Raw genomic sequence first — 27854 nt, 5'->3', positions numbered from 1 at the left:
GTCGGACCCTGAACCAACTGAGCCACCCAGGCGCCCCAAAAGATTATTTAAAAAAAAAAAAAGAAATATAGGGGCGCCTGGGTGGCTCAGTCGGTTGAGCATCCGACTTCAGCTCAGGTCATGATTTCGCGGTCTGTGAGTTCGAGCCCCACGTCAGGCTCTGTGCTGACAGCTCAGAGCCTGGGGCCTGCTTCAGATTCTGTGTCCCGCCCTCTCTCTCCGCCCCACCCCTGCTTGTGCTCTGTCTCTTTCAAAAATGAAAAAAAGTTAAAAACAAAAAGAAATAAAACGGCTACACCAGAAAGAAAAGAAAAAAAAACTACACAAAACTGAAGAACAAATCTACTTAAGTAACAATAGTCTCATCTTGAACATGATTCTATTAAATTTCCATGAGCAAACAGCATCAGAAAAATATTACAAAAACTATTGAGGTTTGTTTACTTGGATTTTAATAGTGACCAATATTAAGAAATAATTGAAAATATTTAATTTTATATGTAGCCTTCCTATTTGTATCCAAGAAGTTTTCATTTTTCCCCTATGGAAATTTGTTTCTATACTTATTTTAATCATGTAACCCAGGATGGGGAACGAAAATGGAATTCAGAGTCCAGCGGGCACATTCTTTTCTTTTCCTGTTCCCGAGGCATTGTATTTCAAAACACAATCAGAGTCATCTGTTGATTATAAGAATGGAAGCATAACATTCTTCTGATTTTTAAAATTCCTATTTTAAGAGCACTTACCCCCCAGAGTTTCTTAGGGTGATACTAAAAAACAAATCTCAGACCCCTCTGCAGAATTTTGCAGCTCAGTATTCCTCAAATGTGGGTCTGCTCCCCAATGCTTTTACAAAGTTTTATGGAGAGGAAACTGCATTTTCCTTATTTAAAAGCAAATTCAGGGGCGCCTGGGTGGCTCAGTCGGTTAAGCGGCCGACTTTGGCTCAGGTCACGATCTCGCAGTCCGTGAGTTCGAGCCCCGCGTTGGGCCCCATGCTGACAGCTCGGAGCCTGGAACCTGCTTCGGATTCTGTGTCTCCCTCTCTCTCTGCCCCTCCCCAGCTCACACTCTGTTTCTGCCTCTCAAAACTGAATAAACGTTAAAAAAATTTTTTTTAAGTAAATTCATTATTGGACCTACTTCTTCATTTAATAAAGGCAAATAAATTACAAGGATCCAGGTACAATTAGTCCCATGTTCTTAATATTTCTGAAATGTTTACAAGCTAAAGGACAAAATAAACAGAACTACTTTGTATAGCCACAAACTGAAAACTGTAAGAAAAGAGAGACATAACTAAATACAACATGTGGGTTCCTTTGCTATAAAGGACATTTGTGGGGCAGCTACTGGAATGTGAATAGGGTCTATGTATGGATTAGATCACTGAACTGCATCACTGTTAATTCTTCTCATTTGGATAATTGTACTGCGGTTATGTAAGAGAATGTCTTTGGTTTTGGAAAATGTACACTAAAGGACTCAAGGATAAAGAGAAAGCATATCTGTAGCTTACCCTTAAATAGTTAAAAAAAAAAATAATAACTGTGTCTGTGTATGTGTGTGTGTGTGTGTGTGTGTGTGTGTGTGTGTGTGTGTGTGGAGAAAGAGAGATAGGGACAGAGAAAGAAAAAAACATGGTAAAATGTTACATTGGGGAATGGGATAAAGGAATATTGGAATTTTTATAACTTTCTAGAATTGTTATTTTCTAGAATTATTATTTCTGGAATTAACTCAAAATACAAAGTTTTAAAAAGTTAATGGCCCTTCCTGAGACCTACAGAATCAAAGTCTCTGAGTAATCTGCATTTTAACAAAAATGCCCAAGGGAATCTTAAATATGCTCTAAAGTTTAGGAGCACCTGGGTGGCTCAGTTGGTTGAGTGTCTGACTCTTGATTTCTGCTCAGGTCAGGATCTTGCAGTTTGTTGGATTGAGCCCCACGTCAGGCTTCATGCTGACAGCAAGGAGCCTGCTTGGGATTCCCTCTCTCTCTCTCTCTCTCTCTCTCTCTCTCTGTCCCTCTTCCGCGCATGCTCTCTCACTCTCTCTCTCTCTTCCTCTCAAAATAAATAAATATTCAAAAAATACGCTCTAAAGTTTAAAAACTTCTGATATAAATAATATCACACAGTGGAGGACTCAATACTTTTGAGATATCAATTCTCTCCAAATTAACCTATAGACTAATCTCAATCAAAAATCAATCCCAATGAAAATCCCAGAAGGTGTGTGTGTGTGTGTGTGTGTGTGTGTGTGTGTGTGTGTGTGTGTGGAAACTGACAAGCTGATTCTCAGGTGCATATGGAAACACAAAGAATCTATGATAATCAAAACAACTCTTTAAAAAAAGGACCAAGGTTTCAGGGCTAACGAGATCAGACTCCACAAAGTATTATAAAGCCACAGTAATCACAACAGCATTTTACTGGCATGAAGATAGACAAATGAGGGGCGCCTAGGTAGCTCAGTCAGTTAAGTGTCCGACTTCGGCTCAGGTCATGATCTCACAGTTCATGAGTTCAAGCCTCACATCAGGTTCTCTCTGCTGTTGTCATGGAGCCCACTTCAGATCCACTGTCCCCCTCGGTCCCTCCTCTGCCCCTCCTCTGCTCACTCTCTCCCTCTCTCTCTCAAAATAAATAAGTAAACTTTAAAAATTAAAAAAAGAAGGAGGAAATACTGCCATTGTGATGGACCTTGAGGGTATTATGCTATGTGGACTAAGTGACAGAAAGATCAATACTATATGATCTCACTTGTGTGTGTATCTTAAAAAGAAAACAAACCAAAAGCACCTAATTCATAGGTACAGAGAACAGACTGGCGGTTGCCAGAGGCAGGAGGGTGGAGGGGTGGGCAAAATGAGGGAAAGGGGTCAAAAGATACAAACAGATACAAAAGATACAGTTAGAAGATAAATAAATCCGGGGGATGTAATGCACAGCCTGGTGACTAGAATCAACAATATTGTGTTGTATTTGAAAGTTGCTAAGAGGGTAAGTCTTAAAGGTTCTCATCACAAGGAAAATTATTTGTAACTATGGGTGGTGATAGATGTTAACTAAACTTATTATGGTAATCATTTTGCAATGTATACATGTATCAAATCATCATGTCATACACCAAAACCTAATACAATGTTGTAAGATTGGATGACAGGTGTTTAACGTTTATCTCAAGGAAAGATGTTTGATTTCATGATTTCATATTTCAAGAGCTAATAGCTTAAACTCATTTCCTGGAAAGAAAAATGCCTTCCAAGACTTTGATTTAGAGATCTTAAAAGATATACCTAATAAAAACCCTCTTGTTGGGGTGCCTGGGTGATTCAGTCGATTAAGCATCCATCTTCGGCTCAGGTCATGATCTGGTCCATAGGTTCAAGCCCCGCGTTGGGCTTTGTGCTAACAGCTCAGAGCCTGGAGTCTGCTTCAGATTCTGTGTCTCCCTCTCTCTCTGTTCCTCCCCCACTCACGCTCTGTCTCTGTCTCTCAAAACTAAATAAAACGTTAAAAAAAAAAAAAAACTCTCGCCAACACTGAAAGTACCTACAACATCAACTCCTTACTTCAAAATTGACAATTAAATGGAAGGAAATAAGTAAGCTCTTACCCTACCTTTTCCAGTAAGAATTGAATTGTAGGGTAGTCAAACAGCCCTAGCTGATGGGGGGAAATTATTCGTTGCATGAATTCTAGCTATGATGAATAAATGACAGAATAAAAACACCGCCATTTTGCAGTCCCCCATAGAACAGTTCATTCAAGCGAGCATCATTAATGGAGACTTATGTCACTAGGTGGCAGGGCAATGATCAACAGAGAACTTTCATTTGCACATGTCAATGACCGGCCAGCCCTCAGATGACTTCCTATTTGGACCCACTGACCACTCTTAGACACAACTAACGGGACAACTAGACATTCTGTGCAGCCTGACGGAATGTGAAGCACAGAGCAGTACCTGGGAAGGGGCCTTGACACAAAGGTTTCATCTACATCTAATCAAGCTTTAGCTCTAACTCTCACTGTCGAAGAAATATAGGAGACTGAGGAACAAGTTACCACCACAAAGAAGCAGTCAGGGCTACATCTTGCAGGACAGATAACCTGGTTTCCTTAGTGCTTCACGACAAGAAAACAAATAGGGAACACTGTTCTAAATTAAAAGACATGTAAAAACCAAATGCAGGAGCATCTGGGTGGCTCAGCCAGTTAAGCATCCAACTTCGGCTCAGGTCACGGTCTTGCAGTTCGTGGGTTCAGGCCCCGCATCAGGCTCTGTGCTGACAGATCGGAGCCTGGAGCCCTCTTTGTGGTCTGTGTCTCCCTCTGTCTGACCCTCCCCTGCTCACACACACTCTCTCTCTCTCTCTCAAAAATAAATAAACATTAAAGAAAAAAAACAAAAAAACAAAAAACAAAACCAAATGCAATACAAAGGTCTTGTTGAGAACCTTGTTCAGATATATCACCAAAGTGTATTTTTGACACAGTTCAGAAAATATGAACTTAGTTTAAATGATTTTAAGCAGGATTGCCTGGGTGACTCAGTCGGTTAAGCATCTCTCAGTTTCGCCTCAGGTCATGATCTCACAGTTCATGAGTTCAAGCCCCTCATCGGGCTCTGCACTGGCAGTGTGGAGCCTGCTCAGGGTTCTCTCTCTCTCCCTCTCTCTCTGCCCCTCCCCTACTCATCCTGTTTCTGTCTCTCTCAAAATAAATAAACTGAAAAAATTTTTAAATGATTTTAAACAATTATGCCACATATGTACTCTGATTATGTAAAAAAGATACTTAATTCTATATCTCCGTACTAAAATATTTAGGATTAAAATATAACAACGTGCTTTGTCTTAAAACGTTTTTGCAAAACAACTGATGAAACGAATACAGCATACTGTCAAAATAATTATAAATCCAGGTAATGGGTAAATGAGAGTTCACACACTTCTATTTTTTGTATGTTTGAAATTTTTCCAAATAAAATTATCAAAATATATAACACAAAGTCATATGCTCCTAGTAACACAAAAGTCAAATGCGTGTAATGACTTTTTATGGTCTGTCTATGCAGACATTTAAATGGTCTGCAAGTCAGTCCAGTCCGACTCAAATTAGGAATCATTGGTCATGCCTAAGTCACTAGCCCACGCACATTTAACACCTGTGGCTCCGCCCGCTATGTGGAGCCATGTGACCTTGAGCAACTTCACCTCTGAGCTCCCTCCTCTGTAAGATGAGTGCAGGGGTAGCTCCTACCTCGCAGGGCTGCTGTGAGGGTGACATGGGTTAATACAACTAGCGACCCATGGGGCGGATAGCTTCCCCTCTGGGTGACAGAGTGAGACAGTCATTCAACAAGTATTTGTTTCATACCTTCCATGGGCTCGGCACGTGCTGAGTGTTCCCGCACTGAGCCGGTGGACAAGGATGGCAATGCGGACCTTTCTCGAGTAACCGCAGACATACACAAACACGAGCAATGACAAACACGAGAAAAGGACAACGGGCTACCAGAGAGGAGCTGACTGACCAGCAGGGAAGATTGTCTCCAAGTTCAAGCCATACCTGTGGGCAGCACAGTGGTTAAGGCAGGGACTCTGGGAAGAACACTTAGGTTTCCATCCAGTTTCTCCACCTCCCACTGTGCGTGACCTTGAACAATTTACTTCACCTCTTCGTTTCCTCATCTGTCCAACGAGGGCAGAAATGAACAGTCCTTTACCTCACAGGGTCGTGGTGAAGGCTGAATGGTTAATAGTGTAGGGTGCTTAGAATGGGATCTGGAACGTACTATGCCCTAATGTGTTTGTTGTTACCTCGATGGTTCAGCGCAAAATGGAGTATCATGCTACCACCCCTGTCTCCGTTTGGCCTGCGAAGACTTCATGAGCTAATGTTTTGAAGTTCCTTTTTCAGGAAACCCTAGCTGTACAGCAGAGTCACGTGGAGCATCTGTGTGCGTATATGCGCACACACAGTTACATATTTACAGAGACACACACATACTGACGCGTGGGCTCCGTTCTGTAACAAATGAATTAAGACGTTCTGGGGATAGAGCCTGGGCGTCTGCGGTTTTTTTACAAGTTCTTCCAGTGTTTCTCATGTGCAACCAGGGTCAAGAACCACTGATCTAGGCATTCAAAACTGTGAAACCATTTCAAAAGTGTAGACGTCTACAGTGCAGTGGGCTTATTATTACCGATCATACTGCGGCCTCAACGTACAACCTGTCAGCTCCTTACAGCACACAAGTGACGATAGCCTTCAGAAGAGTGCACGTTCTCCATAATTCCCCCCTCCTCTCATACCATCCCCCATCTACTCCAATCGCTGGACAAACATCCAGGGGAGAAAAAGGGGCTCAGGTAAGCCACCCCGCTCTATCTAGTGACTGCCTCACGTGCCCTTTCCAGATGGGATCAACTTGGGAACCCACTAGAACCCCTTGGGTCGAGTTATTTACATACAGAAGCCACCCAACCCAACTCAACCCAGTCTATCTAGTAGAAAGGTGCCTTTCTGCACCCGGATGACCTTAAACACAGAAAAGTCAACAAGGCAGTTGGTCACGAGGGTGGGAAGAGGAAGGAATCAGGCTGTAAATAATCGGGCACTGGTTTTCCTTTTACGAATCGACAGTTCAAGAAAAGAGTTTAGCAACTTCTGAGGGGCTACAGTGCAATGTTCCATGGCTGGATTGGGTCCTGGTTATATTTGGGTATGTCCATTTGCCAAAATTCATCTGTATGCCTATCATCTTTGCCTTTTATGGTAGGTAAGCTACGCCTCAATCAAAAAGACAAAAAAGCACAGGTTAAAACAGTTGGCAAATGTTCGTTCGCTACGAGGTTCACACGGGGAGAGAAACCAAAAAGGAGAGTCCCAAGTTAGCTCGAACTCCCTCCTTGACCTGTTTGCTCCGGCTCAGGCGGAAGAAGGGCTGGAATCTCAGCTCGTCCTTGGCCAAGGACTGGCCGCGAGGGAGGAAACGGAGCCCCCCGCACTGCGGCGTCTGGCCTGGGTCTCGCGCGGCCGGGGGCGCGCGGGGTCCTTACCGAGCAGGAGGAAGGACAGGACCCACTGCAGCACCGCGGCCGTCTGCAGCCGCCGCGCCAGCGGGATGTTCAGCGGCGCAAACTCGACCTTCATGGTCCCGCGCGGGAGGGGACTGCGCCGACCGCGGGCGCTTCGAACCTGGTGGCTCCGCGGCGCGTGGGAGGAGCGTGCGGCCGGATCCGGGCCCCGCGCCGGACACCCCCGGGGGCGGAAAGAGGGGGACGGGCGGCGGCCGCGGAGCAGGCGTGGGCAGAACTTCGTCCGGGGGTGGGGCGCGAGGGCTGAGGCTGGGGGCTGCCAATCGCGCGCGCCCGGGCCCCAGTGCAGCTGGCGCGCCCGAGGCGCATTGGCTGGCGCGCCGCGGCGCTGGGGAGAGCGCGCCGCTTTGGGCACTAGGGGTGGCCAGAGGGGTCAGCTGGCCGCCCGTCGGAGCTCGGCAGCGTGGGCTCCGGCAGCCTTGCGGAGGACTTGGGATCTCCACCGGGATCTATTGTTCGGCTGATCGATCACCTTCAGCATCCGCCCTTAAACCCACCCCTTCCTCCGAACTCTCTGAGGCTGGGGAAGTGTTGGTTCAAAGGATCGCCCACCAGGTGGAAGAAGGTGCGGGACGTAGCTTCTCTGGTCGCAGGGTACTCTTGTGTTTACTGGTCTGTATCCCCTCCAACACCCCTATAAGCCCCGAGGAAAGGGGGGGTTGCGGGAAGAAGGGAACAGGGATTTGGTCTCCTCACTTGGGTACTCAGATCTCTACACTAGTCCTGGAAACCTTTCGCTTAATCATTTATTCAACAGATATTGACTGAATATCTACCACATGCCAGGAACCATTGTGTCCCTGCGTATACACCTGGTAACCCAGTCGCGCATTCATTCTGCTCTCAGAGAGCATGGATTATGGGCAGAGACAAACATTAAGCAAAATAACCACACAATTGAGTGTACCACTGCAAAGTGAAACCCTACTGCGAATGACTGAAGGAAGGTTCTAGGACTTAGACTGGAGGTCAGGGAAGTCACTGAACAAGTGACCTTGACTGGAGCTATAAAGGTAGATCTAGTTAACTGAGGGGGTCGTCCAGGCGAAGAAGCACATGTGCAAAGGTCCTGGAGCTGAAACTCAAAACTAATATAGTGGAAGCTCAGGTAACAGGGAGATTAGGGTGGAATGAGGCAAAAATGGCAGCCAAAGGCCAGATCCTTGCAAGGCCGTGTTTAGGGTTCAAGTCTTGACGCTAAAACTTGCCGCTGAAGGGTTTCAGTTTGATGCATTAATAGATAGGTTCTCAATAATTGCCTAATCCTTGTGGTGACCTGCTACCTTTTTTTTAATATGAAATGTATTGCCAAATTGGTTTCCATACAACACCCAGTGCTCATCTCAACAGGTGCCCTCCTCAATGCCCATCACCCACCCCCCTCTCCCTCCCTCCCTTTTCTTTATAAATATTAGTTAATGTGTAGTGGGACAACTCCAAGTGGCAAGTGGCTGTCCAGTCGTTGCTAGAACAGATCTGCAACAGGACAAATCAACAAAGTTGACTCGCCATCACCACCATGCCCCTTTCTCCATCAACATTTTACTGGAAAGTTGGGTAAGAAACAAATACTACAAAGTAGTGCAGAGTTGTTTGTGACTTTATGAATACAAAACTTGCTGATTTGGGTTTTTTGTTTTTGTTTTTTTCCTAGTTGAGGAATCACTTTCTTCTCATTTAGACTTCTTCCCTGAACCTTGCCCCGGTGCTAATGGGGATACTATGAGAACACTCTCCGACATTGTGGGGAGCCCTTCATGCATCCTAGAGCAATCCTGTGAAATAAGCATTAGCTTTTCAAGGGAAGCATTTTCAAGAATTTCAAGGAAATCCAGGCCCAATGTCACCCAGCTGGCAGAGTGGAGGAGCTTCAAATACAGTTTTGTCTCAAACCTAGAGAGAAGAGCCATCCCTTCAGTAAATGAATGTCACATAGAACAAAGGATTGCTGAGTGCTTGCTTTGCCCTGGTGTTGATGACGAAAGTAAATGAAGACATGGTCTCTGAGCATTAGAGCATTCTGTCATTGGTTATTTATGAAAAGGCTTCTGCCAGGCACAAGGTTGAAAATAAGTACGGGCTAGATCTCGCGGTCTGTGGGTTCGAGCCCCAGGTTGGGCTCTGTGCTGACAGGGCGGAGCCTGGAGCCTGCTTCGGATTCTGTTGACTCCCTGTCTCTCTGCCCCTCCCCCGCTTGTGCTTGCTCTCTCTCTCTCAAAAATAAGTAAACATTAAAAATTTAAATAAAATAAAATAAATGGTAGGATTGGTTGATTAATTGAATTCACAGTTTCCTCGTAAATGAGAAGCGCAAGGCCTCCAGACTCCTACTCATCAAATAGTAGGACTACTACTACAAGTCCTCCTAATCAGCTGTACTGAGTCGAGTTTTTGTCACCTTCCCAGGCCCTCAGCTAGTAGAAAACAGCCGTCATAGCCTAGCACGACACAATGCAGCAAAGCATGGCCCCACCAGGGCTCAGTTGGTGTAACAGCCTCTCACCATTTTAAGCAACTATTAGATCACTCATTCAGTATTCAGCACATTCCTTTGTGTATATATTATGTCCCAGGTTATTGTAGCCAAATGATTACTGGAATTAAATGGTGAGAAAGTTTTCATTTATCGAGCTATTCAAAACAATGCCTCTCTATGAGTTTTGTTGATTTCTGGAACTGAAGTTGACATGAAAACACCAACCGTAAGCATTATCTTTCTTAACCCCATGTTTCATGGAATGGGGAGCTGAGAGCAGAGAAATTAAGGGATTTGCCCAGGATAACCCAGCCAGTTACTGACAAGGGATAGACCCAGCTCTCTTCATAGCCATACTAAAACAGAGGAGGAGAAGCAAGGTGGTATGAGATAATGGTTTCAAACTTGTAGTTTAGCAGGGGAGTTTTTTTCAATCTTCAAAGAACTCTGACTTTTAGAAGAGATCCAAGTGAATCTGCTCTAAGTGGAAAAGAAGTGACCTTCTCAGCATCTCCCTCCTTCCCGAAGTGGCTGTATTTTTAGCAAAATGAAATTGACATTAAACAGTTACAGAAGCTCTGAGGGTTTGCAAAACCCAGGTTGGAAACTACTGTTTGTTTGGCTATTTGGGGGGGGAGGGGTGGGCATCTTAATATCTGGAAAAATACAGAGTTTGAATGGGGTTGCAGTTAAAAAAAACCATATAATGTCAACATTACTGGGTGGTTAGCACCTAGCAACTAGTGTGTTCATACTTTTTGGTGTTGTGTGATTTAAACCTCATAATAATAGCGCTCCGGTTTAGGTACAATTATCTTTTACCACTGTGCCAACTGAGACTACAGGTGAAACTAATTGGTCATCTAGTAAGTAGTAGAACCAAGTTGCTGTGTTTTGAAGATAGCCTGGGTGGCTCAGTCCGTTGAGCGTCCAACTTCGGTTCTAGGTCATGATCTCACGGCTCGTGAGTTCGAGCCCGTCGTCGAGCTCTGTGCTGACAGCTCAGAGCCTGGAGTCTGCTTTGGATTCCGTGTCTCCCTCCCTCTGTCTCTCTCTCAAGAATAAATAAAACACTGAAAAGAAAGAAAATAGGTTTGTCTGATTCCAGAGCCTGAGCGCATAACTGCCATACTGAGCTTTTTCTTTTCTAATTTTATTCATTTTAGAGAGAGAGAGAGAGAGAGTGCATGGGAGAGGGATAGAGAGAGAGAAGATCCCAAGCAGGCTCCACATTCAGCATGGAGCCCGAAGTAGGGCTCGGTCCCCTGACCCTGGGATCATGATCTGAGCCTACATCAAGAGTCTGACGCTAACCAACTGAGCCACCCAGGCTCCCCTGAGCCGTTCCTTAAATGATATTGCAAGGAAGGAAGGGAATGTCATTGAAATAGAGAAGTCATGGAACAATGAGCAGAAGAATCAGAGGACAAAGTGTGTCATAGTTTAGGTTGGGATTAGTTATTCGATCAACAAATATTTATCAACCACATTCTGTAGGCTTGGCATTGGGTATATGCGAGTGAATAAAACATACATAAAATTTTAAAAATTCAACAAAAATATATCAGACACCTCTGCTGTGGCAAGTCTTGATGAGATCATGTGGATAGAAATCAACACTGTCCTGCTTGGAGATCTGATTCCACCAACCAAGATGGTTCCCCTTTCTAGTCCTCAACTCTAGTTAAGAAATGACAGTTCCGATTGCCTTATAGGTTACAAAAGCCTACTCGTGGAAATGAATAACTTAAACATCACTTCCTTGTTCTATTTTTTTTACCTGTGCATTTCATGACAGCTAATCTCTACTAACAGGAAGAGAATGATGTTTTTCTATAACACGACATTCTACCGTAACCTAAGTTAATATGTTCCTGTTTTTAAGTTGAAAAGGAAATAGTATTCTTCCTGGATTGAGAGTTCTCAGAGGGGAGAGTTTAGGAGAAAGGTCACTTTTCCAGTTTTCATAAGGTGCATTCATCATAAAGGTAAATATTCTCTCTCTCACTCTCTCTTGCTCTCTCTCTCTACACACCCATGAAACTCAAACATCCTGGTTACCATAATTCATTGGGAGTGACCAGATCTGGTTAAAGTTGATAGAAGGCCATCATTATGGTAGTTTCAGTCGAATGTTCTTCAGGAAGTTCTGTTTTTTAACACTCTTTTGAACTAAGTTAAGGAAATTTGTTATGGACCCTCTGTATTCTTATCGTCCTCTCAACTGATCTGAGCAATCTGCCCAGTGCTCTGGGCAGAGATGCAGGAGTCTTGCCCGAGATAGTGAGGCTCTATAGCCATCATGATTTCTCTTCTCATGACCCTCACCCACACTTTCTGTTTGCACTTAGCCTGGAAACCTATGAGGTTCCAGCAACCCAAGTGAGGGAGGAATGAGGAGAAAGAGACTGGAATGGTCTGCTACCCACCTGGGGCCAGGGTCAGGTCCTGAAAGAGGCAGCTGGCAGGGTCCAAAAGCAATGTATTTGGAGTTGTGGCACAGCACAGCCCACGACTTCCAGTTCCAAGAAGGGCCAATCCAATGGATGGTCTTGCACTCACGTTTGTATCTTTCTAGTTGTTTATGGCTACTCGTATATGACCTGTTGATTATGCTGGCCTATTGTTATTACTTTTTTCTTCAAACACACGCAATTGCCCCCGTCTTAGCTGCTATCATTGGTCCCCTGGATTACTGCAGCCTCTTACCTGACCTCCCTGCCTTGAGTTTTGCCCTCTGATCTGACACTCCTAATTCCGTGTACACAATGTACTCAAAGTGGTCTTTCCAGAAGACTTCATTGATCGTGTTATTTCTCTGCTTAAAGTCTTGGAGTTTCCTCTCATTGTTCTGAAGATAAAGTCCAAACTCTTTGATGTAGTTTTGGGCCCTGCATTATAGGGCATCTACTGACCTCTTGAGTCTCAGGTGTAACCCTCTACCGTTCATGCTTTAAGCCATCTGAACTTCATGCAGTTAAACAACCAAATTTCAGGAAGAGGAGGGAGACACCTGGGGCTTGAGAACAACCATTTAAATGCTTCTAGGTTTCTCTCCACTATCTGTTCTCTTGGTGTCAGTATCATTTTATCTCATCGCAGTTTATTTTCTCTGAGTGGTGGGAAACATGGCCATCAATGGCTCCAGACTCGTATCTTAGCTGCTTCCACCATTAAATAAAATGGACCTCCTCAGGTTCCCTGTGGTCCCAAGTCCAAGATCCAGGTAGGATCAGGTGCTTATCCCTGGTAGACTGGCATGAGATACAGGGTTCCGTTGCTTTAACATGGTGACACAAAGGTTTAACCTTGTGCTGTGAGAAATAAGGCATCCTAGGCAGATTCACCAAAGTTTCCTCAATCATAATGAATTAGAAGAGAGAAATGAAGGAGTTTAGGTCAATTTAAGTATTTTGGGTCTGGGTAACTTGGTGGATGGTGGTGACTTTGAAAAGGATAGGAAACACACGAAGGAAGAGTTTAGGGGTAAGGAGAAAGTTCTGTTTTTGAGTATGACATGCCAGCCTGTTGGCCACCCACGTGCAGATGTTCAGAAGTTGGTAAGAAACGTGCACAGAAGAGAGAGATGGGCTGGAGGTTAGAATGGGGGCCATCTGTGTTTAGGTAGTAGTGGAAATGAGACTGTTTGGGGAGAAGATCACCAGACATAACTCTGGAGGGAATCCTATACCGAAGAAAGGGAAAGGGGAGTGTGCGAGGTACAGGAGGCCATGAGAGTTAATATTTATCACATGCTAAACCCTACCATGAACTACTGCTCTTAAAATTTGCATAACCATCCTATGGTATGCCAATGATGGACATATTATTGTCACCTTCATTTTATAAGGAACGGAGGCTCATCAATAATCAGTACTTGGTTCAAGGTCTCAGTGAGCAGTAAATGCAAGGTTTGCATCTGTTATTATAGAACTCTCACCACTACAGTGTATTGTGTCTCACAGAGAGCTAGTAGAAAAATCCAGGGAACTAAACAGAGGCATCTGGAGTCAGGAAAACTAAGAAAGGAGAATTTCTAGAATGAGGGGATGGTCAATAATATAAAGTGTCTATCAAGTTTATTTCTAAAATACAATTTAAGATGACCACTGGTTTGACAACTGGGAAGTCAGTGCCGATCAACTGCTAGACTGGGCAGGTCTAGCAGGCCTTCTTGGTTCTAGATAGATCCCTCGGTAGAAACCCAAGAAGAAAGATGGGCTTTGATCTTGTCCTAAAAGTTTCAGGGTAACCTACAAAGGGGTTAGTGTCCTGGAAATTTACAGGAAGGACATACAAGGTTTTAGCCAGAACAGAACCAGTTTGGGATGCACCACAATTAAAACAAGGCCCCTTATGGTAAATTGTATCATCTACAACCTGAGCTTACAGCGCTGTCTCATCCTACTGGAGGCATCAGCTTGAGTTTTAGTAAGCTTAATGCCAGGGCAAATTTATAGCCTCAGATCACTGGGCTGTTACCTTGAGTATAAACATCTAATATTCACAGGGTGCTTGGCAGGTTTCAAATTGTTTCCAAATACGTTGTCCTCACAGCCATCCGCTGAGGTTCTGTCTCCAATTTATGGGTGAGGAAACTGAGGCTGGGAATGGACAAATGTTTGTTTTGGGCATACCACTTGAAACTATCTGCTGTTGTAGTGTGAAATGTCATAGGCATAATACTGCATTTTTAAGTGCGGGAAGGATTGCAGACCTCATAGCTTCTCTTTCTCAGTTGCTGCTCAACCCATAAGCCTAACAGGAAAGTGGCACAATCATTTCAGAAACTTTCACTGGGTGTTACACATTTTACAGGCAAAAACAATCATGCTCGCCCAGATCTACGCAGGCTCTCCTGTCATGTAGCAATGGAAGAACTGGATTGTCTACACATGTCTGAGGAGGCAGAGGAACTGCACGTGACTGTGTTCTATAGGAACCTTGTAGTTTTTTCCCTCATAACAAAAATATACTTGCGAATTACAGTTCTGTTAAATACAAAGGGTACAGTGAAGGAAATAATCTCACCATCTAAAGACAACTACTGTTAAGAAAAAAATTAAGGGGGTAGCTCAGTTGGTTGAATTTCTGCTCGGGTCATGATCTCATAGTTGTGAAATCAAGCCCCGCATTGGAGTGTGGAGCCTGCTAGGGATTATTTCTCTCTGCCTCTTCCCCACTTGTGCCTGTGTGCGCGCTCTCTCTTTCTCAAAATAAGTAAACTTAAAAAAAAAAAGAATTATATTTGAGACTAAAGTGGAAAAAATAATAATGATCAAATGTCTTGTTTCCAGTTTGGGTTTTTTGGTTTTTGGGTTTTTTTTTTTTTTTTTTACAACGAACAATGTAACACTGAACATTTTTATTTGTTCACCTGGGGCACCTGGGTGAGAGTTTCTCAGAGAAATATTCCTGGGAGTTTAATGGCATTAGGGTATGCACCGGTTCTGCTCTTCTAAGTAAGGCCCTATTTTCCAAAGCTTATACTTCCAATTCTTGCCAACATTTAGTCTGGTCAGACTTTCACATTTTTATCAGTCCGGTAGGGGTGAAAATGTATTTCCTTATGGGGCACCTGGGTGGGTCCGTTGGTTGAGTGTCCAACTCTTGATTTTGGCTCCAGTCATGATCTCACGGTATATGAGTTCACGCCTTGCGTTGGGCTCTGGGCTGACAGCTGTGGAGCCTGCTTGGGATTCTGTGTGTCCCTCTCTCTCTGCCCCTCCCCCACGTGCTCACTTTCTGAAAATAAATAAAACATTACAAAATATTTCATTATAATTTGAACTTGTATTTCCCTAATTTCCAATGGAAGGAGGACTTTTTGTGTGTGTTTTGGCCAGCCCATCTTTTGTTTCTAGGAAATGCTGCGATCTCATTCTTGCTCTCCAGCTGGCTTTAAAATTAGACAAAAGAGGCACCTCCCTACAATTTGTGATATACACTCTCGTTTTCCAAGTGTCTTTCCTATCAGTCAGCTGAGCACCTGTCATGAACACTGGTGTTCTAGTTTTCTCTTTTCCGTTAGAATCCTCTAAACATTCAGTCCTAGCAAAGGTACAGAGGATGAAAAAGCAGGATGGACGCATTAGGGGATACAGGGAGATGAGAACAGAATTCCCCTGGTGGTTTGAGACAGACAGGAAACTGACTAGGATAGATGATAATGACAGCTGCCTCACTTCTAGGGCCCAGGAATTAAGCATGTTAATCATTTATGAGCATTTCTGATCCTTAGGATAATTCTCTAAGGTGTATATTATCCCTGTTTCGTAGATAAGGAAAGTGAGGTTCAGAGGCAACAGAACACTTTGGGGTTCCCAGAGGAGAGCAGGTCAGCATGCAATAATTTATGAAGTCCTTTATTTGTTAATTGAGAGCTGAGTACCAATTTGGCAGAAGATTTTGTTGGGCATGATGTTTGCTATTGACCTCTGCCAATCGGTTATGTTGGGCACTGGGAAGGGATTGCCCGCAGTCACGGAGGGAAACTAATATAGTGAAAACTTGCTTGATGGTAGTCAGAGAGGCCTAAATTCCACTCCCTACTGCCCCCCACCTGAATGGCTTTGGAGGCCTCACTCACTAAATACTAGAAAGGATAAAGGCAGGTCTCCCTCATGAAAACGCCTCAGCTCTGCCTTGAGAGGTGAGTGACTCCATTTGTGCCTCAGTCTCACCATCTGTAAAATGGGAATAATGGGTGCCTATGTTTGTATATTAGTTTCCTGTAACAAGTAACCATGAACTTGGTGGGTTAAAACAACAAATTTATTCTCTCCCAGTTGGAAGCCAGAAGTCCAAAATCAGTTTCACTTGGCCAAAATTAAAGTGTCTGTAGACCCTCCAGGCCTGCTCCAGAGGTAAGGGAGAGTCCATCATTGTTTCTGGTGGCTGCTGGCATTCCTTGACTCGTGGCTGCATCATCACAATCTCTGCCCTCACGGTTATACAGCCGGCCCCTCTGCTGTTTCTGTCAAATGTCCTTGTGCCTCCGTCTTCAAATGATGCATGTGATTGCATTTAGGTCCCATTCTGATAATCCAGGATAATCTCTCCATCCCCAAATCCTTAATCTGCAAATACTTTCCAGATGAGGTGACATTTAAAGGGGCCAAGAGTTAGGACCTGATATCTTTGGGGGCCTCTATTCAGCCTATTACATTTAGGGTTGTCATAAAGAGGAAATCCGCTACTGATGGCAGAGGACTGAGCACAGTATCTGCCAGCAGACAGCACTGCCTAACCATCAGTTTGTCTCCTTTTCTAAAAATGTCTCTAAGACCCTGTGTCTTAAAGGGCTGCTGCAAGGCTCAAACCTAGAGTACAAGGGAGACTGTACGTAAGCGCGAAGACTGAAGCCCAAACTGCGGCCGGACGGTTTCTCCAGATCCCACAGCTCAGATTTCCACATTTTTCTCCGTAGGCTGTCAGAGACCCCTCACCTCCCCCGGGAGAGGATGCTCCACCTCCAGGCCCCGCCCCCGACGTGCCTCCCCCTTGTGCCCCTCCCACTAGTTTGGCGTCCTCCGCCCGTAGTGGGTTGGAGGCGTGAGGGCCTTTGCAATCTGCCTATTCTACTGCCTATCAAATCGTAGCACGTTGTCGCCAATGTTGTCTCCTTTCTCAGCCTGCACGTTATTCATACCACGCATATGGATTTAAGGAGTTTAACTGTCGCAATTTACGTGCCTCCAGATGAAAAACGAGGCAGAGCTGTTGGGAGCCGACTGGCAATATTGAAGGGAGCCCGCACAAGAGGGAGCCGGGTCCTACGTGCCTCGCGCGCTGAGCCCCGGCCGGTTCACCGCGCAGGCGCAGTAGATCCCGACTCGCCATGCCGACTGTCAGCGTGAAGCGGGATTTGCTCTTCCGAGCCCTGGGTCGGACCTACAGTAAGTGCCGGCGCCGTGGCCTGGCTTTGTGCCTCTGCTCCGAGGCTGGGACCCCCCCACCCCCTTCAAAAGGGCTTCGTGGGAACGTTCACGCTGTCCGGCAGGTTTTGGCCTCGGGTGGTCCGGGTAGAGACGGGGATGTCTGGCGGTCGAAGCGGCCGGGCTGGGCTGAAATAGCCTCTCCCAGCCTGCCTTGCCAGGGCTGGTGTTGCATCATTCGCACGTGCCAAGCTGGTTATGTCATTCGTTCAGCAGTCTCACATGGAGCATCTGTTGCGTGCTTCGTGTCAGGGGATAGAATAGGAATGAAGCTCTGGGTTGCATCCCGAGTGCAGCTAGTTGAGCGCAACAAGAAGAGCTCTGTAGGAACTCCCCCATTTATGAGGGATTAGGGGGTAGAAGTTTGAGCAGGAAGTGGTGGCATTCTATCTTTATTAATGTTTCCTGAGCACCTGTTAGGTGCCAGGCGCTGTTCCTGGCGCTTTGGGAATACAGCGGTGCGCATGACACGTAAGGCCCCCGTTCACGTTCTGATGACGGAGGCAGACAATAATTAACCAGCACACTAATGAACTGATTCTGGATTATGTTAAAGGCTATCAGGGAAACAAAAATACTGTGCTAAGAACAACGTTAGATAGGATAGTAACACTTGAGACCTGAATGACGACGAGGAGTCTTTACCGGGCGGGCTCAGTCTTCATGCTACACTTGGTGTCTTTTTTAGTTCTGAAAACATCCCCATTTAGAAAAGGGAGGAAACAGTGCAAATTATCAGCGGCCATATGGTTGTAGCGGTTGAAATGATAGCTGTCTCTCCCCAACATTATCAGCTTATATAAGGGCTGTGGCAACTGATTTGTGAGAACTATTTTCGGATTTTAAGGTTCAGTATAACAGAGACCTAGTCGGTGTAACAGGTACTGCTGCGTAGAATGTTACCACGAAGATAGCTTTTAAAATGTTTCTAAAGTCGCAATTTTAGATACCACATATTCTTCCACATATTCTTCAAGTACTATTCTTTGTCGGGTTCTGCCGTAAGTCCCTGAAAATAGAGGTAATACTTTTTGACTTCTGAATTCAGCTCTAATTCCCTACACTGTTTTATTTTACAATGTGCTTATTTATATTTCTTAACCCATTCTTCTAAACCATGTTCTTACTAATGGTATATGCCTGAATTATACACGGTGGTATGGGGCAAATATTTGTTTAAGACATCTGTGATCAGTTACCACCCAAGTATCCATTTCTGAGAAAGTAAAAAATACCCTAGGTTTTTAAAATGGTGAGATTTGTAATCTATTTACCTCTATCTGATTTCATAGATTCTCTAGCGACCCCTCCCATGTTTTTCTTATTGAAAGTGATCAGGCAAGCTTGATTTCAACTCCCCCCCACCCCCCATAAGTATCCATCAGCTAATGACTCAAATTTCAGTCAGAGGGGTGCCTGGGTGGCTCGGTTGAGTGTCCAACTCTTGATTTTGGCTCAGTTTATGATCTCGCAGGCCATGAGTTCGAGCCTTGCATCAGGGCTCCATGCTGACAGCGGAGAGCCTGCTTGGGATTCTCTCTCTACCCCCATCTCCTGTCCCTCCCCTGTGCATGCATGTGCTCTCGCACACTCTCTCTCTCTGAAAATAAGTTAAAAATAAATGAACTTAAAATTTCAGTCATGAAGGTTGATGTTACTGAGGTGTACTTAAGGCAGGTTAGAAATACCAGTTTATATTTCCTGTATTTTTTCTTGAAACTTAATTGGGTTGAGGTCAAAGTTGGAAAAGCATGTTTAGCAAAGCATCTAGTTTGCAAGTTAGAATGGGTCCATCTTGTTTCTTACCCTCTTTTTTTTATTAGTCTTCCTCACTTTTTATTCTCAGATATTCAGTCTTTTGTATGCACATTCTATTTTTTTTCAGTCCTTCCGAGTTTTGCTTTTTGTCCTAAATTCCATTGTTTCTCCCTGTCACTGCCTTCACCATCTCTTTGCTTACCAAGGAGATTTCTCAAGCTGCTTTTGTTCTGGTCCTTTTCCTTCTCTGGGGCCGTTTTATCTCCTTAGTCTACCTTTTTTAATCACTTTTCTGCTCAGGTGTGTTCTTTTTGCCACAGTTAACATTTTCTTGTTAACTGATTTATTATCACCGTTCAACCGTTCAACTGCTCCTGCTCTGCCTTGGTGTGACTGCTGACGGGACTGTCAGAGCCACCTGTATATGTCCTACAAACCTCTAAGGGGTAGTCACTTAGATGTGTCGTTTTGTTAGAATTATGAATCACAATTTTGTTCTTGTTTCGAAGCACGTGAAATACAGCGGATAGGAATAAAACAAATTGTATAATGAGGCATTGAAAGATGCAGTGTTTTAACGGTTCTAAACTAAATGGTTACTCATCAAATTGTTTTCTATTGCTGCATAATAAATTACCCCCCACATTAGCAGCTTAAGATGGTCGTGTGTTTTATGGTTTCTGAGGGTCCAGGAGTGAGGAGTGGCTCAGTTGGGTGGTTCTGGCTCTGGATGTCTCATTATGTTGTCCTAAGGGTGCCAGGTCTGTAGTCCTTTCTCCAGGCCTGACTGGGGTTGGAGAATCTAATTCCAAGTTCACTCAAGTGGTTGTTGGCAGGCCTCTGTTCTTTGCACATGTTTGGCCAGAGACTTCAGTGCCTCTCGCTAGGACTGCTTGCAATATGGTGGCTTGTTTGCCCCAGAGCGAGAGGTCCCAAGAGAGCAGGTAATTGAGTGTTCAGAGTGATAGAAACACATGTCAGAAGTGACATGCCATCCCTTCTCATATTCTTTAGGTCACACAGACCATTTCACAGTGCGGAAGGTGACTACACAAGGGTATGAATACCAGGAGGCGGGTAGTTTTGGAGGCTGACTGCCAGTCTGCCCTCTGCCGCCTCCCCCCACAGTGATTCATGCTCCTCCCCCATACAAAACGTACTCACCCCCTCCCAAGGATTCCAGAAGGGTTATCCCATTACAGCAGCATCTCAAAATCCAGAATCTCCTCTAAATCACGGCCCGGTGTGGATGAGGCTCTTCAGGTGTAGTTTCTTAAGTACAGCTGCTTGAATATAGTTTCTCTTGGTCTCAGAGACTAAAGAGATGATCTGCCCAACCGACAACTAACATCCAGCGGGGAGACAGGCATAGGAGGACCGCTATACACATTCCTCGTCAAAGGGGAACATGGGAGACACATTCTGAAATTGAACTGGCACGTGTTCGACTCTCTTGATGAGGTCTCAAGGCCTAGGATCCTTCTCCATGGCTTTCAGCCCTACCCTCTGGGCTCTTGGCTGCGCTCTCTGTGAGTGATCCTTATTTTTATGGGGGAAAGAAAGCACGTGTCTTACATCCGATTAGTTCTCTCTACTACTTGCCAATAGCCTTTTGGCGGTTCAGAGACTTCATTTTGTCCTCTCTCTGTCCCTTTCAGCTCAAGCTTGTAATGTTTCTGCCTATATATTTCTTTTAAAAACTTTGTGGGTCTTCAGTGAGTTTTGCTAGTTTCCATGTCATTAGTGAGAAGCCATCGCACTCACAAATTTCTGAAATAAGGTGTTTTGTACCTTGGATTTGTACTGATACAGGGCCCTTGATTAAGCTCAGTTGTGTGACTGAACTTGTGAGGCACACCCTTAATTGATAGTGCCTTTTCTCTGAATGAATAGTACCTTTGATCTTTTTGAGTCTTAAGAGTTTACAGTCATATCCTTGATTTCATCTTTGGACCATGCTTTCCTGGCAATGCTCTGGATTTACTGTTTGCTCAGAAGTCATTTCTTTATTTTAGTACCATTTTACACCTTAGGAGACTGAATTTTTAAAACTGTCAAGTCCTGGCTCCTTTTTAATGGCCTTTACTTTGTCTCTACTCTCATAAACAGCAAGAAAAACAACCAGGCGACACCTACAGCACTGGTTGGGAATCTTAGTTACATCACCGAGTTGAGTAGGTACATTTTCTACAGTCTGCATAACCGGGTAATAGCATTGCTAAACTTTTGCCTTTACATAAAAAGGATTCCCCTTTGCCAGTTTCTAGTAACACTGCCTCAGGTTCCTCCATATGCTCACCTGTATCCTATTAAAGACTATGAGGCTTCTTGTTACAGGCACTTGAGGTTTTGATTTACACTTTCCTCAAAGCCTACCTCCTCGTTCCAAAACCATATTCCCACGTTTTCCCCGTTTTGTTTTGGCATCACTCCACTTCCAGGGACTGAAGTCTGTATTCTCTATTGCTGCATAACGAATTACCTCAGTATGCAGTACTGTAAAACAAGTGGTGGTTATTTCCCAGTTATGTTGTGTGTGTGTGTGCGCGTGTGTGTGTGTGTGTTTAATTTTAGTTAACATGCAGTGCAATAGTGATTCATCACTCCACATACAACACCCAGTGCTCATCACAAGTGTCTTCCTTGGTACCCATCACCGGTCTAGCCCATCTCCCTATTTCACAGTTTTTTGAGAGAGGGATGGAGGAGTGGCTTAGCTGGGGGGTTCTAGCTCTGGGTCTCTGACCAGGTTGCCGGCAGGATGGCATCTGGGCCTGCAGTCGTCTCCATCCAGGCTTGGCTGCCTGAAGAGTATGCTCCCGGGATCACTCATGTGATTGCTTCAGACCTCAGTCTACACAAGGGCGTGAGTACCAGGAGGTAGAGATCACTGGGGACATCTGTTGTTGTTTGCCCCAGTTAACGGTACCCACACGGGAGACCTGGGGATCCTAGACTCTTCCTGCTCTCACCTCCCGCCTCCCATCCGGTCCCTGAGCCGTGCAGATCCTGCTTCTTTGACCTTTCCCACATTCTTCCTTCCTCATACCCACCGCCATTCCTTTAGTCAGGCCTTCACTGTGCCTCACTTGTACTGTTAGGGGAACCTCCCTGCTCCAATCCATCCACCACCTTGCTGCCATCCTTTAAAGTGCAGATCTGATCCTGCTTTTGCCCAGCGCAAAATCCTTCTGTGTAACCCCCACCGCCTACAGGCAGGACAGAGCAAGTCCCTTGGCATGTTGTGAGTTCTTTTACTTGTTGCGTCCAGTTTCTTCCTGACCGGAACCTTAGGCTTCCTCCATATTGAACTTTTCCAAATTTGCCATGCTCTTGTCCCACTCCTCACGGTCTCTGCCTAATGAACTCATCCTTTCTGTGAAGCCTTAGCTGACTTTAAGTGGATAAGGACCTTTTTCGTGCCACCTCCGTACCTTGCACTTAACTATATTTACGCATCTGATTTCTTTATAGAGGAGTAAGTAGTAGGAATTGTTTTATTTTTGTAGCCTTGGCACCTGGTATAGCCACCTGCCATGTAGTAGGTTCTTGTAAATGTTGAACTGAAGTTCATGGTCAAGATCAGAATCTTCAGACCAGCTTTGCACTAGAATATACTGGTAATGACGGTTTGTGTTCAATTTTTGATAACAAGAAAGTCCCTCAAAATGCTGTATGAGGTAGTAGAGTGAAGTAGAATGTAACTAAGGAAGAGAACCGTTAATTGTTGCAGACCTAGTACGTTTTAGGGTGCTGTGGCAGGTCTGTTACCTGCATAATAATGTTGAAAACTTTCCCAGAGTTCCTGCTATAAATACAAGTCAGGAAGTGCCAGTTCTTAGAACCAGGAAGTGGAGTCGTCAAACTCTGGCCCGGCTAGCCGGGCCGCAAGGCCTCAGGATTTTAAAGGATAGGACTTACGTGACATTATCCCATTGTGTTGGATCTGTGTTTCGGAGCCCACTTTACATTTGATCCCTACCCAAACTTCCCAGTGCAGGTAACCTAATTCTCTAGTTGATATTAAGTGAATCAGCCCTTAAATAGTCATTTGTTTTTAATATTTTTTTTGTCACTTTTGGTTTTTTTTTTTTAATTTTTTTTTCAACGTTTATTTATTTTTTTGGGGACAGAGAGAGACAGAGCATGAACAGGGGAGGGGCAGAGAGGGAGACACAGAATCGGAAACAGGCTCCAGGCTCTGAGCCATCAGCCCAGAGGCTGACACGGGGCTTGAACTCACAGACCGCGAGATCGTGACCTGGCTGAAGTCGGACGCTTAACCGACTGCGCCACCCAGGCGCCCCTCACTTTTGGTTTTAAAATGGTGCTGATGCCTGATATTTCATGTGCTTGGTGTAAGGCAGTTTTAAAAGAAAATGCAGTTTATATACTACTCCCATTTAAGCTGAACAAATTAAAATTAGCAATCTCCTTTTTTTTCCAGCTGACGAAGAATTTGATGAACTGTGTTTTGAATTTGGTCTGGAACTTGATGAAATTGTATGTATTGAATATTTTTTCAATAGTTTGTGTATAAGCGCATTTTGCAGAGGCCTACTGTATTTTGTTACCTTACGGTTAGACTGACATGGAATATTTGTGGGCTATGGTGATTGCTGTGTTCTTGGTGTTAAGGGGCTAAGCTTCAGTTCTAAGAGAGTCTGTTGCTTTCTTTAAAATCTCAGAGAGGGTTTCCATGTTACGTTGTCACCTAAAGTTATTGGGCTAATGCTGGGGAGACGGATAGACCATCTCGAGTAACCCCAGAATGAGGGTGTGCTCCTTTGCAGTGTGGTGCCTTTTTATAAATTATGGAAAGAGGCCTGGGGAGCGATGGAAACGTTACTTTAGCCAGAGTTTATGTCTCACTGGCCTGTGGTTCCCCCTACTTCTCTTCCTCTGCCCTACCGTACCTTCCTCTCTTCCTGTGTAACCAATATTAATTCATTCCTCACTCGTTACTGTATACATTGGCCTTGTAAAATGATCTTCTGTTTTTTGAAGGGCTGCCTGTAAAAATCATTATGAAGCATATCCCTAGTCTTTCAGTTATTAAATAATTATTAAATTAGTATAATAAAATATTAATAAAAACATCAAATATTGCTATAATATTAAAATATTGAAAATTAGATAACATATTTGCAAAATATATTACTCATGATCATGTAATAGACATTGTATTTATAACTAAAATGATTTAATATTTCTCTTGTAGTTAGTGTTATTTTTTCTTACACCTTTTATCTTCTTGATCTCTGCAGTGTTACAACACTGTGAGGCTAAATCTTTAGGCTGACATAATGTAAATTGATTTGCCTTGTTTTTTCTGCTGCTTTAACTGATGTTACAGGAAACCTTTGTTTTGTTAATGAGCATCTCTTTGCTTGAAGTTGACTGAGATTTTTCTGTTAAATTGCTGTGATAATTACACTTGGCTTATGTTTGAGGCTGTGTGATATCTAAGCATTGGACTGGATATCAGAGAATCTGAGTAATAGGTTAAGCTCCCACATTCACTAGCTGGGTAACCACTGACAATTAAATTACATCGCTTCTCTGGGCCTTCTTCTCATGTGTGAAATAAGGGCTGGACTATACGATTGATGTAGACCCCTTCCAGCTCTGAAATTTCTGTGGTCTTTGATTTCAGTAAGATTGTTATTAGCCCTCACAGACCCAGTCTTCACATACAGTCCTAGCATGATCTGAGATCCTGAAATGAAAGATTTAAGCTGGTGTCGTTTTTGCAAAGGGGGTAGGCCTTTTTTCTGTAATTCAGAGGTCTTCATTTCTCTGCTTCCCACATTTTCTCCCCTTTTTCATAAGGGTCCTTTCTGAAATGCCACATCTCTTACCATGGGGGAGATAAGAACGCAACATGAAAGGAGGCAGAGGGAGGAGGAAGAATTAGAATTTAAATAGAGCTCGATCAAAGGGGGTCAATGAAATTGCTGTTTATTTTTTAAATTGAAGTATAATTAACATGCAGTATCTTATTTCAGGTGTACACCATAGTAATTCTTATCTTTCTTGACAGTGGTTTATCTTTAAGAATATCTGTTATTGGGGCACCTGGGTGGCTCAGTCGGTTAATCGTCTGACTTGATTTCAGCTCAGGTCATGATCTCACGGTTCGTGAGTTCAAGCCCCACATCAGGCTCCATGCTATCTATCCGTGAGGAGCCTGCTTAGGATTCTCTCTCTCTCTCTGTCTCTCTCTTTCTCCATCTCTCTCTCTCTCTGCCCCTCTCCCACTTGCTCTCTCAAAATAAATAAACTTAAAAAAAATTTAAATCTGTTATTATCTGCTGTAATGTGGCATTTGAGATATTCTAAGCTTTTGGCCACTGTATTAAAATTATTTTAGTGGTATTTCTTCTCTCTTCTCTCTCGGTTGCCTTATTCTTGCTGCTCCATACCTTTTCTGTCATTAGATTGCTTCCCGTTGTGTCTGTAATCTCTTCTCATTTGTACCACAGCTTCTCATCGCTTCATACTTTTTTGTTTTTGTTTTATTTTTTATTTTTTTGAAAATGTTTTTATTTATTTTTGAGACAGAAAGAGACAGAGCGTGAGCAGGGGAGGGGCAGAGAGAGAGGGAGACACAGATTCTGAAGGAGGCTCCAGGCTCTGAGCTGCCAGCACAGAGCCCAACGCGGGGCTTGAACTCACAAACTGTGAGATCATGACCTGAGCTGAAGGTCGGATGCTCAACCGACTGAGCCACCCAGGTGCCCCTGTTTGTTTGTTTTTGTTTGTTTTTGTTTTTTTTTTTTTTAATATTACTCTCATTCACATGGGTGCCTACTGGATTTAGCTTTGAGAGTCATTATAAGCCCTATTTCTTTTACTTGGTGAATCATCTTGACTTTGCCTCTTTGGCACTTTTCGTTGTTGTTGCCCTCCGTACTTGGTGATGGTGTATTTTCTTTTAAACCCAGGGTGGGCAAACTTTTTTTGTAAAGGGCCAGATAGTAGCCTTGTAGGTGGTGTAGTCTCTGTCACAACTCAGCTGTTGCAGTACGTAAGTCACAATAGGTGAGATGTAAACAGATGGTCCTGGTGATGTTCCATTAAAACTTTATTTACAAAAACAGGTGGCAGGCATGATAATGGCCAGTGGGCCATAGTTTGCTGACCCTTGCTTCAGATGAATTAGTGCTGTTCTGAATGACTGAGGATGCTAGATGTCAGAACTCAGCAAAAATTGGAGTATTTTCTGGTGCTGTGATTGTAACACTTAATACTTTTATTTTTGTTGCAAATATAATAAACACATTTTACTGCCGAAAAGAACATGTATAATGTCATTACTACTTTATAGCACTGATTACTGCTTTTTCAGAAGAGTTAACATTTATTTCACTTTATTTTTTGGGGCTTGTTTTAGACTTCTGAGAAAGAAATCATAAGTAAGGAACAAGGTAATGAAAAGGCGGAGGGAGCCTCTGATGTTGTTCTTTACAAAATTGATGTCCCTGCCAATAGATATGATCTTCTTTGTTTGGAAGGATTGGTTCGAGGACTTCAAGTCTTCAAAGAAAGGTAAGAAAATGTTTAGTAAATACTTTGCTAAGTTAGGTTTCGTTTGCCTGTCATTATCAGCAACCCTGTTTAAGTCTTCAGAAAAAGAGTTGTGGGACAGGTACACAGCATTGGGGCTGCATAGAGAGAGGCTTGGAGAGGAAGATTCATGCAGATTATAGCCATCTGAAAATTTGCATATTGAGTCCTAGCCTTTTATTTTGGGAACATATTTAAAACTGGAGTGGTTAATGATTTTATGGTTTCTTAAAATTTTTAGTGGGTTCATGTGAATTTCCTCAGTAATTCAGTTGAAGTAGACGTTGGGAGGAAAGTAGAGGTGTCAAACCTTGATACGCTGTTTGCTTAAGAACTCTAAGAAGACTCAGGAGGGGAGCTTCCTAACTGGAAAACTGAAAGTCTTGTGATGGCTGTCTGACTGTGGGCAAGTTAATTGGCCTCTCTGATTTTAGTCTCCTAGTTTAGGATGGATATTTTTAAGTCCCCCTCCAACTACTCATGTAATGAATACAGAAAGTAATGAATATACAAAGTGAAAAAGAGGTGAAACAGTAACAGCTATCAAAAATAATTATTTTTGGTTTTGATTACGTATGTATTATTTGGTTAGCTGCAAAAGAATAAGAGCCTCTGGCCGGTGGGCTAGATTCTACAACTGGGAGGTTTCAGATGACTGATGGGTGTGGGTGAAAGGGTGATGATGAGGCATTTGGTTTAGATGGTTAAAATTTGGAGGGTGACTCCATTCATTCTCTGCATGACAGATCCTCTTATTTTAGGATCAGGGATGATCCCTTAGAGTGCATTTTCCAAATCTGCTTGATTAGAATTTTCTACTCTTAGCAGGCACCTCATGTGATACTTACGATCAGACAAAATTAGGAGAGTGACTTGCTGCTCAGAGTGTGGTCTGTGGACCAGCGTACTCTCTCACCTGAGAGTTGTCAGAACTGCAGAATCTCAGCCTGTCCTCAAGGCCTGTTGAATCACTCTGTGGTTTAACAAATTCCCCGCTTGA

The 27854-nt window shown here is 43.8% G+C and overlaps 2 protein-coding genes across 5 annotated transcripts in view; one reads left to right on the top strand and one right to left on the bottom strand.

The window, feature by feature from the left end:
• The window catches only part of MOGAT1 (monoacylglycerol O-acyltransferase 1), a 32900-nt gene extending 25472 nt beyond the window's left edge, over window positions 1–7428 (bottom strand). The window contains exon 1 of one of the 3 annotated variants that reach the window (XM_053215858.1): window positions 7076–7428. In XM_053215858.1, the coding sequence (XP_053071833.1) occupies window positions 7076–7169 (94 nt within the window). In that variant the 5' untranslated portion in view covers window positions 7170–7428. The remainder of the gene's footprint in view (window positions 1–7075) is intronic. The other 2 variants (XM_015073289.3, XM_027049504.2) reach the window with 2 other exon arrangements.
• Window positions 7429–17318: 9890 nt separating this feature from the next.
• FARSB (phenylalanyl-tRNA synthetase subunit beta) overlaps window positions 17319–27854 on the top strand; it is a 72499-nt gene continuing 61963 nt past the window's right edge. The window contains exons 1-3 of one of the 2 annotated variants that reach the window (XM_053215851.1): window positions 17319–17488; window positions 23733–23788; window positions 26682–26836. In XM_053215851.1, the coding sequence (XP_053071826.1) occupies window positions 17431–17488; window positions 23733–23788; window positions 26682–26836 (269 nt within the window). In that variant the 5' untranslated portion in view covers window positions 17319–17430. The remainder of the gene's footprint in view (window positions 17489–23732; window positions 23789–26681; window positions 26837–27854) is intronic. The other variant, XM_027049516.2, reaches the window with a different exon arrangement.

Source organism: Acinonyx jubatus, chromosome C1, assembly GCF_027475565.1.
Source record: "Acinonyx jubatus isolate Ajub_Pintada_27869175 chromosome C1, VMU_Ajub_asm_v1.0, whole genome shotgun sequence".
Taxonomy (NCBI): domain Eukaryota; kingdom Metazoa; phylum Chordata; class Mammalia; order Carnivora; family Felidae; genus Acinonyx; species Acinonyx jubatus.
This window is presented reverse-complemented; position numbering and strand designations above follow the sequence as displayed.